The following is an 18,666-nucleotide window of genomic DNA, read 5'->3' on the forward strand; positions in this document are numbered from 1 at the left end:
TGTGTCTACACAGAATGTTACTTAACATGTGAGACCTGACCTGAGAAGGATAAAAGAATGCTGCTGTTCATTATAGTGGACACAATTAAGCGTTATTCATGAGGACAAATAGATTTGCTTTAGGAATAAAGAGCACAGGGAAAGAGCTTTTTTTTTTTTATCAATGCATTGGGGAAAATACTCCATTAATCAGTAGGGGGGGGATCTACAGACTCCTCCCGATATATCATCGTGATACTTAGGCCACAATACAATATTATTGCAATTTTAAACATATTGCAATATTCTGCGATGTATTGCAATTTATAACCTTTTGTCCAACTTCCAATTTTTCCCAATATCAAATGATGTCCCCAAAAGGAAACTTTGTCAACATCTGTTGTATCTAAAAAGATACATTTCTCTGTTTGTTCATATCACTTCAATTTTATTGCTGCAAAATGGGATTGTCAAGCAGACAAACTGACCAACACATATAATGAAACAGCAATACTTGGCGTCTGTGTATCGATACAGTATTGCCACTGAAAACATTGCGATCCTATGCTGTATTGATTTTTTCCTCCCACCCCTAATAACCAGTTGCATTTCATGAGGTCTACTTTTTTTTTAAAGATTATTTTTTGGAGCTTTTCCCTTTATTAACACGACAGTGGGAGAGAGATGGAGGATGACACGCAGCAAAGGGCTGCAGGTTGGACTTGAACCCGGGCCGCTGCAGGACTCAGCCAACATGGGGCGAATTATCTTACTGAGTGAGCTAGAGGCCGCCCCCATGGTACATACAACTGCATTGTGGGGGTTCATTGCTTCCATACATTTACACACCAAAACATGACTATGGAACAATAAAGTTGGTCTTAACCTTAATGAATAGTACAGATAGTATGAGCGCTAGTCCCTCCAGTCCATCATCACAATCCAACATATTTTCCTCCATAATAGAGCTAGCAGCCTTTTAATTGGTTGTAACATATCCGAAGAGGAACCAGGATGCTTTAGGTTCTCTAACATAACTAACTAAGAATGAATTGCCATTTCTTTGCAGGCAGTAGCAGCTGGGAAGAAGCATTCAGCTGAGTGGCTAAACACTTGAAACTCAAGGACAAACTCTTTAGTTTGTTTGGAAATTTGGACCAACGCTGAATATCTGCAAACCTCTCTGGTGTTGCACAATCATTATCCTGTATTGTAGTGCTTTCCTTCCCATTTTGAGAACCGATCACCTGATCCAACAGGGCGATGATAATAAAAGGGTTTCAACTTCTGAGATAGGGGGGGGGGGGAAGGCAACGATGTGCCCCCCCGTCAATCAGGAGAATCCATCAGGGTCCAAGGTTTATGGATAATCCAGAGTAACTTCGGCAAAGAAAACTAAACTATGCATGGCTAGATACCAATAAAATGCATTCAAGAAAATCTTTTATTTGTGTGTGTTTTTCCATACTGATCATTCCTAACAGATTGTTATTGTAAACCCAAAGAACCCTCACACTTTATTCAGCATGACAGTGACTGTTCCACCATTTCTATTCATTTCATCACACGCTCTTAACAAGGTCTCAAAGTGTTTATTTGTACATTGTGTAACCGCCATCTTGTCTTTTGTTGGATAAATAAGTCCCCAGTCATGCTGGCCACTACATATTTGACACCCCAGGACTTTACAAGACTGTCTTGTAATACATTGTTCCTTCAATACTTCAGGATTCATAAAACGGTGCGCAAAATAACATTTGGCTTACGTGGGATGAAATATGTCCATGAAAAATAATCTAGTTGTTATATTTAAATAATTCTTTTTTCTGGGGTATTTTGTTCTCAAAAATGCTCAGGAACTTTGCTATTTTTCAACAGTTTATATAAATATAAGCACAACTTATTTCATCATTACAGGTTTAGATGACATCAACTCTAATTCTCAACCCCCACCCCATCCACCCCCATGATTTCTTTTTAAGCTTTTTCCTCTCGCAGTAGAGCGAGGATCCCTTCCCTCCTGGATGTGTATGGTGTGTGTTTCATCTTAAGGAGGTGAGCAGGAAACAAGTTACCACTCGGAGCATACATCTCCTCTCCCTTCTGTCCCATTAGGGCGCGCAGTGTCTTGTTTCTGGACAGAATCTTATCGTAAAACTCCACCCCTCCTTTGGCATAATCGCGGGACACTCCTGCCGCTCGCCGGTCTGAGCTGTAGTCAATCCACTGGCTGACAGCGTCCGAGGTGAGGACGTAGGACACGGCGCCGAGCCCCAGCGCCAGAATGTTCACACCCCCGCGAAGTAGCGGAGGCCCGGCGTGGAGCCCAAACAACTGCTTCATTAGCACGCTGTACACCCAAACCCCACCCAGGCAGAACGGGGCAACAGCAGCGTTTAAAACAGGTCCTCCGGACTCCAAGCGGGCCACTTCTCGTGCTATGGCAAACTTCTGTGCCTCAAGGGAAAACACCAGTGCCTCCTGGAGCGCAGAGCCAGTTTCACTGCCCCAATCCACCGCTTTGCCGTTGATGAAAATTGTGCGGTTGGTAATTCCGCTTGGATCGTCGGGCTTGCTGTTAAAGTTTGCTGGGATGCCGATTTGGGCCCTTGAAAGCCAAGGGACACCAGCACCAACCGGATGGAACCCAAAGGAGGCAAAGGCAGAGAAATTCTCGGGGGAGCTGACACCATAATCCTTCAACACCTACAAATGACAACAACAACAACATTGGCATTTGTATTTCACGTCACCTTTTCCATCGCACATTGTGATACTCTTAGGGCTGCACATTCTATCCAATTATAATCACGATTTGGGCTTCCCACGATCAAATTTGCGTGATCGAGCAATATTTTAAATGCGTCATTTCATAGGACGCTCCGTTTCTTGTTTTTGCGAAGCCCATCTACTGCTCCGTAAACCGCTGTCTGATCATGTGCCAGTCAGAGTTGTTCCCTGTATTGCGCAGCTTAGTTTCTAGATGGAGACAGTCACAGAGGACAGAGTAACGGGAGGAAAAATCCACAACAGAAAGCAGTCGTTTATACGTCACAAGGTTTACCAGAATACCAGTAAACGCAACATTCTGTCCCTTCTGTGTTGTTTTTCAGACAACAGCAGTGAGCAGTGCTAGTCGGTGCTAGTTAGCGTCTGTTAGCTGTTATTTTGGCCATAACCGTGCAGCCCTAGATACTCAATTTCAATAGTACGGGTGGGGAAAAAAAAAATCAAAAATCAGGTGTATATTGATTTTTTTTTTTTAAATTGCTTTCTCTAGAATCAATATTTTTTATTTATTTATTTTTTACCAATGATTTGCCTTTATATATTTTTTGGTTTGTGCATTACGACAACTACATCATATTTCACTAACAATATCATCACTGCAGTTTTCAGCAAAACAGAGCAAAGGTAAAAAAATATAGGCAGAAAATGCAAGCACTTCTGTACTAATGACGTAAATGTCTGACTCACTGGTGATGTGCTTCTTCTTAGAGAACAATTACTTTTTTAGAAATGGCTCATGTTACATTGTCTCTAGTGTATTATTCAACTTTTGTTTCTGTTAAAGAAAGAAAAATCGTAATACTCAACACTATCCAATCACATTACTTCTAAAATCGCAATAAAACACTGCAATACACATGGAATCGGCAGCCATTTATCGTAAAAAGAATCTAAATCGGAACAGAAGCGGATCGTCCCAGCCCTATTTGATGGCAATGCGTCTCCTTTAACTATGAATTTATTCTTTTGGGAACTGAATCTATGCCTTGTGAGTGCTGCCATGCATTTAACACCAATTACCCAACTGTTATTGCTAGAATATAATGCTTTGTAAAATAGTTTACTAGTTGGCAATAAACTGAACTTCTAGGTTTAATGTCCTTTGGGTTTTTTATCTCATCTGTACCATCTGAAAGTAAATATATTCAATGTAACCTTAAAAAAAGGTAGATAGGAAAACACTACCTGCCGGAAAACATCCTCAAGCTTTTCAGACAGCGTGACCGCTTCTCCTTTGAACCAGGCCTGATAGAGCTGACGGTACGACACTTCGGGGAAGACATGGTGGAACATGTTGGCAGCGAAGACCCCGCCACAGCTCGCAATAATCAGCGGAGTCCTGTACTTCTGAAGAAGCACTGCATACTTGAGGAAGCGAGACGCCATGGCACCTCTTTGTAGTGAGTTAGGTGCTGCAGTATATCAGTGGGATCTGTGAAGGAGGCAGACATTATGAGTACACCAACAGGCCTGCAGGTTTGAGTTATATGCAGGGAACATAACTGAAATATGCCACTAAAATAGAATATCCCTTCCCTTTTCAGACAAGTGGTTAAGTCGAGTTTAAATGTCTCTCAAAGACATTCCAGGCAGGGATTTGAACCTTTGTTGCCCAGTTGAAGGAATAGCCTCCATAGCATCATCACAGACCACATTCAGGCAATTTTTTTTAATTTGTAATCTGTTTCCCCAATGGGGAAATTACAATTTACCCTTTGTGTCCAATCTTTGTTAGTAATCTCACACACACACACACACACACACACACACACACACACACACACACACAGGATCTGTAAATGTACTAATGGAGAGATGTCAGAGTGAGTGGGCTGCCAGCTGAACCAGCGCCCTGAGTGGTTGAGGGGATACGGTGCCTTGCTCAACAGCACCTGGCAGTGCCCAGGAGGTGAAGTGGCATCTCTCCAGTCACCAATCCACACTCCGTACTTTTTGGTTCATACGGGGACTTGAACCAGTGACCCTCCGGTTCCCAACCCAACTCCCTACGGACTGAGCTGCTGCCACCCCCCAAAGTTAGCTTTTGTTAACAGGTGTATACGACTGTAGTTGGTCATTATGTTTTTAAGGTTAGAAAGAAGACATTAATGGGAGAAAAACAGCTTAAACAATGTATTATCTTACTAAATGTTCCAGTGCGCACACATAAATCCAACTTCAGTTATATAACCTAATATCAACAGTCACAAAAGTGACACATAATGGTAAAACGTAGGCATTGTCCTTTCATGGTGCATTTCCAGAACATTTCTGAATATATCGGACTCTATAGGCTGAGTGAAATGACAAATTAATCTCCTGATTGAGTTTGAAGCCCAAATTACATACACAATGCTGCTCATGAGTGTAGGAACCCCTACTTAAGTTGATTAAAAATAGGAATACAACAACAACAACAAAAAAATCATCTTTTGGAAATTGATCGTATTGCCTTCGTTAAAAAAATGAGGAAAAAGAACCTCGAATAACACCAAGTTTCTTTGTGAATGAGTAATGTATTGTAAATAGATAAATGTTCCTCCCTAAAATACAGGGGGTATAAGTATACACACCCCTGTGTTAAATTCCTATAGAGGCAGGCAGATGTTTATTTCTAAAGGCCAGTTATTTCATGGATCCACGATACTATGCATCCTGATAAAGTTCCCTTGGCCTTTGGAATTAAACTAACCCCATATCATCACATTCCCTCCCCCATACCTAGAGATTGGTATGGTGTCATTTCCGTTAAATTAATAGCTGGTTTGATTTGCATTGAGAGCTGATCTTATGGAAGGTTCCCCATGCCAATCTATGAATGGTGAAAGGTATGTGAGGATATGGGGTTATTTTTAAAGGCCAGTTATTTCATGGATCCAAGAGACTATGCATCCTGATGAAGTCCCCTTGGTTATTTTAGTTATTAAAATAACCCCATATCATCACATACCCTTCACCAAGATTTTTGTATTCTTTTTCTTTTAGTCAACTTAAGCGAGATGGGTATGGCTGCAGCCTGGAGCGTCCCATGTCATCCGTCCCGTCTCATGCGGTCCCGTCTCATGCGGAGGTGTGTCCAACGGCAAATTCAGAGGGTCAAAAATACGAAATCGCAAATAATTTTCCAGATGGAGTCAAGGGTAAATTCGTGACCACATTTGTTACAATCAATTGAAAAACATTAATAACTGTTAAAGTAACAATTTTGCCATATATATATAGCTTGCTCATTTCTGATTATGGTTGTATTGTTCCATGTCAACGTAGCTACATCTGATGAAACCTGCATCAGCGTCGCAGCCGTTTCTGCCAACTAACAGCAGGACCTCCTGAGGAGAAATCCACGATCTGCACACACAACAACAAGACTACAACAATAAACATGTTACACTCTTTCCAAGACTTTTTAATTTTATATTCTAGGCCTATATTGTTTTCACACTTCACCGGGACATTGCTGCAAATACAACTGCTTATCAGCATGGCGAGAGCATTCGACTGTTATAGCTCTACCAGCACTGCCTCGGCTGTCGGGTCTCTGGGACCCGGGGCAGAATGCTGTCGGGTCTCTGGGACCCGGGGCAGAATGCTGTCGGGTCTCCGGGACCCGGGGCAGAATGCTGTCGGGTCTCCGGGACCCGGGGCAGAATGCTGTCGGGTCTCTGGGACCCGGGGCAGAATGCTGTCGGGTCTCCGGGACCCGGGGCAGAATGCTGTTGGGTCTCCGGGACCCGGGGCAGAACACGGTTGTATTTACCGCGGCCTCGGCCTTCAGGTCTCTGGGACCCGTCCTGCATTCGACTGCGTATCTCTGCTGCCACGGCCTTGGGCTAGAATGCGATTGAATTTTTCTTACACTTCCGCCAGCGGTTCTATTGTTTGTGTTGTAGCTTTTTGTATGAAAGGGGGAAAAAAATTAAAAACAAAACCAAATGCTTGGCCTCTGTCGGGAGAGAAATTCCTTCTATAGCTGCAACTTTGATCCAAGTTGCAGAGGGAATTTTTTAGTTTGTCTATAATCTGAATTTATTTTAGAGACGGACATATATTTTTAAATATTTAAAAAAAATACATATATTTCATTCATTAGCATGATGGTTGACGTGAACTTTTACTTTGAAAAGTAAGAGAGGTGTAGTATTTTTTCCAGATGCAAGCTCTTATTTTGTAAAGTAGAAACTTGGAGATGGCAGAAGGATTCTTTTAGTTTGACGATAATCTGCATTTATTTCATAGACGGACATATATTTTAAGTGTTTTTATTCATCAGTATGATAGTCTGCATTTATCTTATAGACATGTATAGACATTATAGACATTTGTATGATTGCCGTAACGACAATCATGCAAATGAATAAAATAATTTTAATATTTGGTGTTTTTTTTAACTAAATGTTAAAAAAACACCAAATATTAAAATTATTTTATTCATGATAGTTGAGGCAGGCTTATTTTATTCCAGACAATAGTCTGCATTTATCTTGTCAACACAAGCATAACATTCAGAAATGAGCAAACTATATATATATATTATATATATATATATATATATATATATATATATATATATATATATATGGCAAAATTGTTACTTTAACAGTTTTTAACGTTTTTTCAATTGATTGTAACAAATGTAGTCACGAATTTACCCGTGACTCCATCTGGAAAATTATTCGCGATTTCGCATTTTTGACCCTCTGGATTTACCGTTGGACACACCTCCGCATGACAGGGGACCGCATGAGACGGGACGGATGGCATGGGACGCTCCAGGCTGCATCCATATACTCTTGACTTAAGCAGGGGTTCCTACACTCATAAGCAGCACTGTAAGACGTCGACAGTCATACACCAAATAAGTTAGCAGCAGTATTAGTATCGGGGCTGGGAGTCTACTGCTAACATTATATCTCATTTCCTCAGCTCTGCCGAATTAAAGTTAGTCTAGAAAGACATGTCAAACACTATCTCTGAACACGCAGTGCTGTAAGGTCTGCGAATGCGAGACAATAATTCCATAACGTCGTTACAATAATTCCATAACGTCGCTAAATCGTTACAAAACAGCACTAGCTACTGCTGGAAACCGACACATTGAACTTTTTGTCATCTTATTTCCTACCCATTACCTACATTGTTAAGCAACCATATGTCACTGGAAATGTCCCCATGAATGCGCACTTTAAATGGCTAAAAAAAAAACAAAGTCTTTAGTGTGCTCTTCACAGCAAACAAACATCTTCTTACTCACACGCTCTCCACTTCTTGCTTCTTTACAAGGACAGCCGACATGATGACGTGACCGTAAAGCGATTCAGCTGTGGTCATGGTGTGGTTGCACGACAGTATTACGACAGGAGATTTAACAGTCTGCGGGATAAACCTCATGTTGTCCTCGGGTCTAATTGACCCGTTTTCCTATATCAATGTTCTACCCAAAATAACACGATTGATTCCACACAACTCTATTTGGCAAGTACACATCTCTACTTTCATTAATTTTGGGGTGTCTTATATTCAATTAAATGATAGCATTTGAAAAAAAAAAATTGAAGTGGTCTTGAAATAGTATTGAGTAAAAGTTGACATATATTTCAGTCTGTGATTATCCATCGACATCCATTCCTTTCATTTTAGTCTAAATAATTCCTAATTTCTGCTTTTCTGACTCAAACATTAGGTATAAATTCCTATAAATGAGGTTTATTGACCATAAATTCCAAAAATAACTTTGAAACTAAAGTTCAGAAGTTAGTGTTAAGTAGTGCTGAAAACGTCAAAAAACGGACAAAACATTGAAAAAAAGCATCAAAACGGTTGAAAAAAAGGGACAAATACGTAAGAAAGAGTTAAAAACATGGTTAAAAAGCGTCAACAAAAGTGTTGATTTTCAATTTTGACGGGAAGACAACACAAGGGTTAATACACCCATGGATACATGATGAACATCGACCCGTGGATTAACCCTTGACCTTGGACATGTAGTCATTTGCGCAATGGAAATCATTTATTTAAAAAAAACACACACAAACACATGAGTGCTGGAGAGTCTGCTGTATTCAGACAGAGAAAGCTGAATTTAGGAGCATAGAATATTAAGTGAACATCACAGTCTCTCGATGTTAAGCAGATTAACAGGTTTGTTTAATTGCAAATGCTCCTGTGCATTGTTAATTAAGCATCGTATGCTGTCAGCATGTACAAAAACAAATTACTAATCATACTGTAAATATAGATAAAGAAAGAAATATTAGAATTCACTCTTTCTCAGAGAAAAAGTGATTTTATTGTTTTTGTTTATAACAAACTGATTTCTTATGCATATGATGGTAGCCTTTCTAACAAACTGGAACACCAACAGCATGGCGGAGAAAAAATAGCTTACAGTTTATCAAAACTTAACTGTTCAATACTGCAGTGTGTGAGGTACCGCCACTGTGATGGTAACTATAGTTTTGGGGTTTTTTCGGCTATGAAATTTAATTTTCATTCAAAGTGCATTTGTTCAAGGTTATCCATTGCATTTTAACAATTAAAATTGAGGCTCATCATCAGTATATCAGAGAAAAAAAAAACAATCAATCAAAACTATTGGCTGTTCAATACTAGTGTCTGAGTTATACACCACTCGGATACTTACTTAACTTACTTGCTTTACACAGATAACTATTCATTTTAAATTAAATTCACTTGTATACACTTTTAGTGCATCCGTTCAAAGTTATGCATATAAATGTAGTATAAAGGCACTTCGACAGTGTGGTAGAGAAACAAAAACAGTAACAAAGTGGCCAAATACATAAATTCTAAATGAGTAACTCGCTGTTACCAATTGGTTACAAGAGTATATGGCTGCAGCCTGCAGCATCCCATCTCGTCCGTCCCGTCTCATCCGTTCCCGTCTCATACGGAGGTGTGTCCAACGATAAATCCAGAGGGTCAAAAATGCGAAATCGCGAATAATTTTCCAGATGGATGGTTCTGTTGACAAGATAAATGCAGACTATCGTCTGGAATAAAATAAACCTGCGTCAACTATCATGCTAATGAATAAAATACTTTTAATATTTGGTTTTAACGTTTAGTTAAAAAAAAAACACCAGAGAGAGAGACATGCAGTACAGGGTCGCAGGCGGACTCGAACTAGAGACCGCTGCATCGAGGAGCAAACATCTAATTATGGCACCCGCTCTACACACTGAGCTATCTGGGTACTTGAAAAAGAAAGAAAACACTAAATATTTAAATTATTTTATAATTTGTGTGATTGCCGTTACTGTTAAATTAAAAAACAAAAAAATATTGAAAGTATTTATTCATATGCATGATTGCCGTTACTGTTTAGGTAACGGCAATTTAAAACTAAACATGTACATAAGATAAATGCAGACTATCATACTGATGAATAAAAACACTTAAAATACGTGTTCGTCTATAAAAAAATGCAGATGATAGGCAAACTAAAAAAATCCTTCTATAGCTGCAACTTTGATTTAAGTTAGTTTGGTTTTAATTTCTTTCCCCCTTTCATACAATACAACACAAAATACGATAGAACCGCTGTGGAAGAAAAATACAATTGCATCCTGGCCCAAGACCGGGGCAGCAGAGATACGCAGTCGAATGCAGGACGGGTCCCAGAGACCCGAAGGCCGATGCCGCGGTAGTAGAAAACTACAACCGCATTCTGCCCCGGGTCCCAGAGACCCGACCGCATTCTGCCCCGGGTCCCAGAGAGCCGACCGCATTCTGCCCCGGGTCCCAGAGACCCGACAGCCGAGGCAGCGACTGTAGAGCTACAGTCGAATGCTCTCGCCATGCTGATAAGCAGTTATTTGCAGCAATGTCCCAGTGAAGTGTGAAAACAATATAGAATATACAATTAAAAGTCTTGGAAAGAGTGTAACATGTTTATTTTCGTAGTCTTGTTGTTGTGTGTGCAGATCGTGGATTGTTATCCCTCCTCAGGAGATCCTGCCGTTAGTCGCAGAATCGGCTGCGTCGCTGATGCATGGTTTCATCAGATGTAGCCACGTTAATATGGAACAACACAAGCATAACATTCAGAAATGAGCAACTATGTATGGCAAAATGGTACTTTAACAGTTTTTTAACGTTTTCAAATTGATTGCAACAAATGTGGTCACGAATTTACCCGTGACTCCATCTGGAAAATTATTCGCGATATCGTAATTTTGACCCTCTGGTTTTACCGTTGGACACACCTCCGTATGAGACGGGACCGGATGAGACGGGACGGACGAGATGGGATCTCCAGGCTGCAGCCATACCCGTCTCATTGGTTAGCGGGAAAAGGCCTCAACTCAAGTATGAAGTGTGATCTAACCAGAATCCCAGCCACTAGAGCCAGTCCCACAACGAGCTGTCCTTAGTATGTGCCACTTCTGAGTCTTTAGCTTTTGAGGAGGAGGGAGGGGGGGGGGGGGGCAAGGTGGAGGCTGGGGGTGTGGCCTTGACCAACTGCCACTTTGCATGTTTGAAAGCCATGACGTGTCTCTCTCTCATGGGTGGGCCAAATTCTCTGGGCGGGCAAAGCAGAGAAAGGGGAGGTAACCTTGCCCCTTATGACCTCATAAGGAGCAAGATTCCAGATGGGCCCATCTGAGATTTTATTTTCTCAAAGGCAGAGCAGGATACCCAGGGCTCGGTTTACACCTATCACCATTTCTAGCCCCTATGGGACCATAGGCAGGCTGGTGGAACGCATATTAATGTTAAAAATGTTTTCATACCATGGGACCTTTAAGTTTCTCTTGATCAAAGGGTTATACTTTCTCCCATGTAGTTTTCAGGTATTCCTGGAGATCTTTTGTTTGATATTCTCCTGCCTGATCGACAGGAATGCAGCTGTGGTTTTACAGACAACGCAGACAGGTGTCTGGTGGTCCAGGCAGTAGAGCTTGAACTTCTCGGCGTGGAAGCGGCAGAAAACGCCAGAATCCACCTTCAGTAAAAAAGACTCGCACAGGTTCTTCAACACCAGGTTGCATTAAATTTGAATTGGACACATCATGCAAATGGGTCATTCACGTTGTCGTTTCGTTTCCCACCATGATTGCATACAGGCATTACAAAAGCTGTGGCTGCAAGGAAGAAAGACAGGATCTTTAAAAATGTTCTGGCAGACCGGACAAGAGAGCTCCTCACTTGGTGAGCCATATTTCTTTTACCACTTCTTTGTCCAATTACTGAAACAAGGGCCTTTTGCCGCTTCTTTTTATACTGTTCTTCTTCTTGTTCTTCTTCGGCTTGTGACGACCAACCTATTAGCGTCCTCTTCCTGGAAGTTGTAAATTAGCTGCAGTAGTCTTAGATGCTATTGCACCGACACACCAAACGCAGCGCTCCTCCTAAACATCAGATAAACTCATATATTTAAACTAAAGTGTTTTTCATGGGCTACTTTTCTTCCAAGTTTTTCCCCCTTGTCCACCCAAAGTTGGTTCCAAAGAGAGGAAAACTTTCGTTATAGATTAAATGAAAGTTGCAATTTTAGCCTATTTGATGACGTAGTAGCTGAAGTTCACCTGGTGCATGTTCAATCTCAAAACGGTTTGCACAGTTTGGCTACGGTTCCCGTGTTAAACACCATATTTCCTCGGAACGGTATGAAACAGCATGCAACGGCTTTAAGATATGTTTTTTTCTCCTTAAAAAATAAATAAAAAATTGCTAATTTTTGTCGGCGCTGAACGTGGCCCCTACGTCTGTCAGTTTGATCCAGCAGCTTGCACATAAGTGCTCATTCTGCCAGGAGAGTATATTATGAGATATTATTATGATATCTATTCCTCTCTGTGTAAATCTCTAATTTGCATACTGTAGTTTCTCTTTTCAATTTTTTTATGGGATGAGAGTATTCATCTTTAAGTGCATGTTAAATGAAGTGCATCAGTTTTCCTATTTACATTTTAATGAGGAGATATACTACAAGTCTGATATGGGTACCCTCATCTTAATGAACATAGGGCAAAGGCTTTTTGTTAAAAATGGATAACATCAATGGTAAGGTGGACCCTCTTACTTTAATGCAAATTTTCAAAATGCCGGAATACAATGGGGGAGCGTTATTTCCTTTTGTCTAACCTACAGATATTTTATGTTATGTTGTTCCGTATTACCTTACCTTATACTATATATCATATAAGATATGATATGTCATAATTTATCATCTAATACTGTCTTTTGCCTTTTGGTCTTCAGGATTAGATTGAAACTGAAATTTAAAAAAAAGTGCTCAATGTGTTGCTGGGCTGCCATCTACAAGTACACACAATCTTTTAACAGAGTGTTGGGCTGCCACACCCCACTGCACTTCCACCTCAACACTAGCACCATACTAATTTGGTATCAGAGTACCCCCATTCATCCCGGGTCCCGTGTTTCTAGAAACCCTCTGAATACAAAACACTGTTTCAGCAGCGTTGCACATCGTGATCTTAAATATTGTAATTAGTGGTCATCAGAAGAAAATGCAAAATGACAGTTTGAACGTCTTCCCACTACTGTCTTAAGCAACCGCACAACTTTCACTTCCTTTTTTGCCATGACCGCACCACCATGTGCAGCCAGTGAGCGCATGGGAATCAGCTGTTGTGTGATGTACCTTGCTCCAGCTTTCATTTGCATCCCGTGCATAAGCACCAAGCTCAACTGCACCGTTAAAATGTAACGACAGCTCAAAGGCATGCAGTCACGTCTCAGAGCTCTGCAAAGGAACACACATCATTAGAGATAAGCAGCAACCACATATAGCCTATGTTAACCCCTTCCCCTTTTTTCTAATAGGTATGGGTTTGCCTGAATATTTGACTCAATCTAAAAAAAATGTGGAACATACAGTATATTATGCATGTGCAACAGTAATTGCAATAGCCAGGGTGTATATAGGGCAGTAATAAACCGTTCCCATCTTTTCATCACATCCCACAGATGACAGCAGCGGCTCGGAAAGACCCTCCTCCAAAGCGTGTTGAAGGAAAGTCCTCATAAATCCTCCAAATTTAAAATCCCAACACAGAGAGCGCGGAAAGAAATGGAAAATGCATGCTTTCTGCGTGGAAGTGGAACGCAAAGGATATAGACTAATGCATGCATGACTCTAAATAGTTGCAGCAAGATTGAAAAAACTAACTATCAAAATGTACACGGACCCATTTTCTCCTTCCTGTACAGTATGTCTTTCAGTTTTGCAGCTCCCTGTGTATTCACTCTACACACAAAATCACATGAAACATCATTTTAACATTCAACTTGATGATAATCTATTCATCCATCTATTTGTTATTCATCATTTGTAGGGTGGAGGGAGGCTGGATACAGTATAATGGCAACACATAGGCTACATTATACAACACACATTATTTACATTTTCCTTTTGTTCAGTAATATGCCTTGTGGGTTGTGCAAGGCTTGTAGGTACTGTATCTGTGTGGCAATGTGCAAAAGCACACAAAGCGTGCACATTTATTTGATCAAGCCGTGTATGTATGACACATAACCAATACGACCTTACATGAAGGGGTAATCTCTGTGCAGGACACACAGTCATGTGGTTAAACTGAAAAATGCATCACTGTGCAGTGTATGTGTGTGCACGCATGTGTGTGAACATATGTATTGTGATCGAGTCAGATGGTTTGATTCCAGTGAAGAAACAGCTCACTACTGTCTCCATGGAAACAGGCAAGAGGCAAGGGAAGTGTGTGCGTCTCTGTGTATGTGTGGAATATGTGTGTATGTCTGAGGGGAAAGAGATAGAGAGAGTCCCCTTTTCTATCTTACTCTATTTTATTCCGAGCTATAAAACTCATATAAACATAAATTCATTCAAAAAAACAAATTTATGTGTCATTGCTGCCCTGCTGTATATATCCTGTTTACTATAAGCCATTCCATACCTTTTTTCAAAGATTGTGTTAGGCCTTTAATTCCACAGGACATCTGAAGACATGAAAGGGGAGAGGGAGGGGGAGTGCCATGCAGCAAGGGGACGCAGCTTGGAGTTGAACCTGCGGCGTTGAGGAGTAATCCTCTAAATGTGTGCGTCTGCACTACCAACTGAGCTAACCCAGTTTCTATGACTTTACAACCAACATTTGGACCATTAAGCAGGCCTTCCAGCGAAAAGCATCACCCAGACGGAGAATCCTATACCCCATCAACAATGACCCTCACACACCCTGTAATAAGTGGGGGTGGAATGGCTCTCGGGATGGCAATGACAGTCGACTGGACGACCACATTAATCATAAATATCTCAACAACTCTCCGGTGGATTGCTATGGAATGTTGTGCAGATATTTATGATCCCGAGGAAATGTATCCTCGTGTTTTTGATCCCCTGGCTTCTCCTCTAGCACCACCTGTAAGTTGGCATTTGCGGTTTGGAGTTCTTGATAACTAGTGGATGCAGTACATGATATCAGAATCAGAATCAGAAATACTTTATTGATCCCCGAAGGGAAACTCTGTGTTACAGTTGCTCAGATATTATAAATATAAGAAATAGAAATAAAGAAATAAAGAAATATAAGGAGTGTAGATATTTACATAGTTAAAGGTATATTAGGGTGGATATTTACATAGTTAAAGGTATATTATGATACAGTATTTACATAAATAACATAATTAAGGTGTTGCATAATTTAGTTAAGACCGTAGTTCCCCACAGGGTAAATTGTGATAATTTTTTCAAGATCTTTTGCCATATAGCTTAATTTACTTAAAAATAATTTTAATAATACATATTAATAATAATAATACTATTTTACTAACTATTATTTTTTTAGGAATTTTTCATTGCCTTTATTATAGCAGCAAAAGTGCCACGGGTAGGACTGAACAGGTGCCAAGGACTGGGAGGAAGCTGGGAGCCCCGGCTCCAATTCTGAATTTGCTAATACGCAAGATTATCATGCTGATGTGGTTACACCTCAGACGGTGATCTTTTTAACATTACCATCCCACATAATCTTATAGACACTGTCATCGTGATGGTTAGCCTGCTGGCATTAGCATTTAGCTTAAAGCAAAGCACTGGCAAACTATAACCTTACAAAGTCACGAGCTGGCCAGCAGACACTAGCAATCCAATAATGCCTTTGAACTTTAGAAAAACGTTTTTAAACATTCTCTTTCTTCTTTCTTTTTCTTTCTTTCTTTCTTTCTTTCTTACTCTCTCTTTCTCTAAATCTGTTTGTTAAAAGTGCTGACAAAAAAAGATGTCAATGCCATACAACATCTGTAAGTCTTTACATTTTGTATGGCATTGATGTCTGATTATATTTATCTCATCTTATTTCAAAAGCAACATGATATTCCCAAATTACTGTAAACAATGTGTGTGTGTGTGTGTGTGTATGTGTGTGTGTGTGTGTGAGAAAGATAGAGTTCCAAACGTCTAATGTCTGGATTATTTACAGAGGTAAAACTCATAGCAAGCTCTCCCTCTTCCTCATTTCAATTGAATATATTCACCCCCTCACCCCTCCTCCCCCCCCCCCCCCCCCCCCCCCCCCCCCACACCCACACACACACACACACACACACACCACCCTGACCGTTACTAGTAATGGACTGCATCATAAACAGTCTTGCCAGGAATTTGGAAAATGTTTGCATGTGTGTTTTGTTTTTCTGCGCATGTGTGCATGTATAACTACACTATGTCATATCTGTCTTTAAATAATATATCACCTCTCATTAGATATCAGCATTCCTTAGAGTTTGCACCCTGTGCTCTGTGGCTTCGAGCTGATATCCAGAATATACTTATGCTCACAAACAACCTCACAATTACATAATAAGGTTTCTGGGAAGCAGCAATTTTACTGTAAGTATACAGCTACCAGGTAGTGTGGATAATAGTCAGAAAGCAGCCTCTTGGAACTTGGTAACTGCAGACCTCGCTTCGCGGCGTTGCCCCTGTTTAATGATCCCTGAAATTATTTATTGACCCGTTACTGAGTAATTTATGAAATAAGGAATGTGATTGCTCAGCAGTGATTTATGATCAGTTTTTCATCTGTCATCGTCTTTATTCGTTCTGCACGGATCTGTTGGTATGCAGCCCGTTACATGCAGATTTACTGCTCACCAAAATGAAATCGCAGTTTACAGCATCTGCCCTAATCTATTCTCAATATCACCAAGCCCTTTTGCTCTCAATCATTTTGTGTGTCTCTCTCTCTCTCACACACACACACACAAACACACACACACCTTTTTTCCTTTGATTGATCAGATCCTTATCTGTCTCTTTGACCCCTAGCTAAAATGAACCAAGTGTCGTATACTTTTTTCATGAGCAAAAATGGTTGATGAATACACCATGTTAAATGATGCCTTTCATCTTATAAAAAAAACATGTGAAATTCATGTTCTTCACATGTGAAATGCAAGAAAAGCCACAAGGGCCATGCATTCAACAGAGAAGAAATAAACTGAGACGTTCTCCCGTAGAAACACTCAAGATGTGTCTCACAAAAATCCATCATTACAAGGAAACTATCAAATAGTTATGAGATCTCGTAATTATGAGATCTTGTCCCTTAATCCTGAGTCATGATTACAAGATACAGAGTTTGAAAATGTGAGTTGCGTACAAGACAATTGTGTGAAGGTCTCCAATATAATTTCTCCAATTTTTGGTGAATGAGCCTCTGTACCACATACGTTCCACATGCTTTTATACTGTAGGTGGGGTTGTGATTTCCACATGCAAAGTCTCACATGTCACATATGGAATTGTGCTTACTGTATAACTGTTTCCTCAAAGACAGAATTACGTGAGCCTACATGTGAATTTGTTTCCCAAACGAACATGTATACAATCACATGTAATCAAATTCACAATGCATATGTATTTTTCTTGAATGTCACAGTAGGACATAAAATAATAAAACGAATGATGGTAGAAATCCATCTAGCTTCTTCCATTTCGGGGTGCAGGTGTTGGTCATGCTGGCTCACTGGGACACTCAACAGAGCCATTGTTAATGTTATTAGTAACACCTGTGCTTTTCCAATTATATAAGTCATAATTGTCTGTTGTGATAATAAAAAAAAGTCATACACACATTAGTCTTTTTAGTGCATCATTTAGGCCTACTTATCAATTATCCTATTCTTAATTTTTGAGCAAAGTGAGAGTCATGAAAATTATTGCATTTTAGCTGTGGGGAGGATCACTAAAGAAACCCCTGGAAAGTTAAAAGGCAGAAAGGTGAACCAGAAGAGTGAATGACAACTAAATCAGTTTATAGCTCACTTTTTCATATGTATAACCTTCACATGTTGGCTCAGTTTTCCAGTAGGCCTACATTAAACATGTAAAAAGAGTTGTGGGTCTCTGTGGCTATTGGCACAAAATTATTTGAGGAGATGTTTTGTTAGGCTGGCCTAATAGCATAATTTGCATAATAGCCTAGTAATATAGCAATAAGGACGCAAACATCTGAAAAGTATGGGTATTCCGATTTAGGTCATTGCTGATTTAGTTAAACAGGTCTTTTAATTAATTAAAACGATTAGTTTTCCATGATTCAACTTACAAAAACAAAACACACCTTTGCTTTAATTTATCCATTCAACTTCCCTGAAACGGCTAATTTGACAGGGCTGTCCCTTTAAAGAAGTCCGTTAAAAAGAAAGGAACGGTCCATTTCACAAAATAGGGGTCCCTATTCCCTGCATTGTGAGATTTCAAAATTTTAACATAAAAAAAAACATTATAAAGGAAAACGAACACGTTACTTTACAATTTTTCTCAAACAGCAATACATCACCTTGCATTGAAAACCAACATTTAATGGTTTAATGTCGTCATTAAAACGGCGCTCACCCCTTTTGGGCTTTTCTATTTATAGCATCAGC

At 40.0% G+C, this 18,666-nt stretch overlaps 1 protein-coding gene across 2 annotated transcripts; it reads right to left on the bottom strand.

Moving 5' to 3' along the window:
* Positions 1 to 849: 849 nt before the first annotated feature.
* tmem177 (transmembrane protein 177) lies at positions 850 to 8,091 on the bottom strand. Of its 2 annotated transcripts, none has more exons than XM_032530058.1 (3): positions 8,021 to 8,091; positions 3,955 to 4,201; positions 850 to 2,685 (listed from the first exon to the last, which is right to left on the bottom strand). In XM_032530058.1, exons 2-3 carry the CDS (start codon positions 4,153 to 4,155, stop codon positions 1,957 to 1,959), a joined length of 930 nt encoding a protein of 309 aa, XP_032385949.1. In that variant the 5' UTR covers positions 4,156 to 4,201; positions 8,021 to 8,091; the 3' UTR covers positions 850 to 1,956. The 2 variants fall into 2 exon arrangements, with proteins under 2 accessions (XP_032385949.1, XP_032385948.1); XM_032530057.1 differs by having other exon boundaries at positions 7,903 to 8,067.
* Positions 8,092 to 18,666: the final 10,575 nt, after the last annotated feature.

The sequence above is a fragment of the Etheostoma spectabile genome, chromosome 11 (assembly GCF_008692095.1).
Source record: "Etheostoma spectabile isolate EspeVRDwgs_2016 chromosome 11, UIUC_Espe_1.0, whole genome shotgun sequence".
In the NCBI taxonomy this organism is placed as follows: domain Eukaryota; kingdom Metazoa; phylum Chordata; class Actinopteri; order Perciformes; family Percidae; genus Etheostoma; species Etheostoma spectabile.

Coding starts and splice junctions, on each gene's coding strand:
- tmem177 (XM_032530058.1), bottom strand. CDS start 4,155: ATGGCGTCTCGCTTCCTCAAGTATGCAGTGCTTCTTCAGAAGTACAGG. Junction 2,686..3,954: donor TTGAGGATGTTTTCCGGCAG/GTAGTGTTTTCC, acceptor TGTCATTTGTAG/GTGTTGAAGGATTATGGTGT.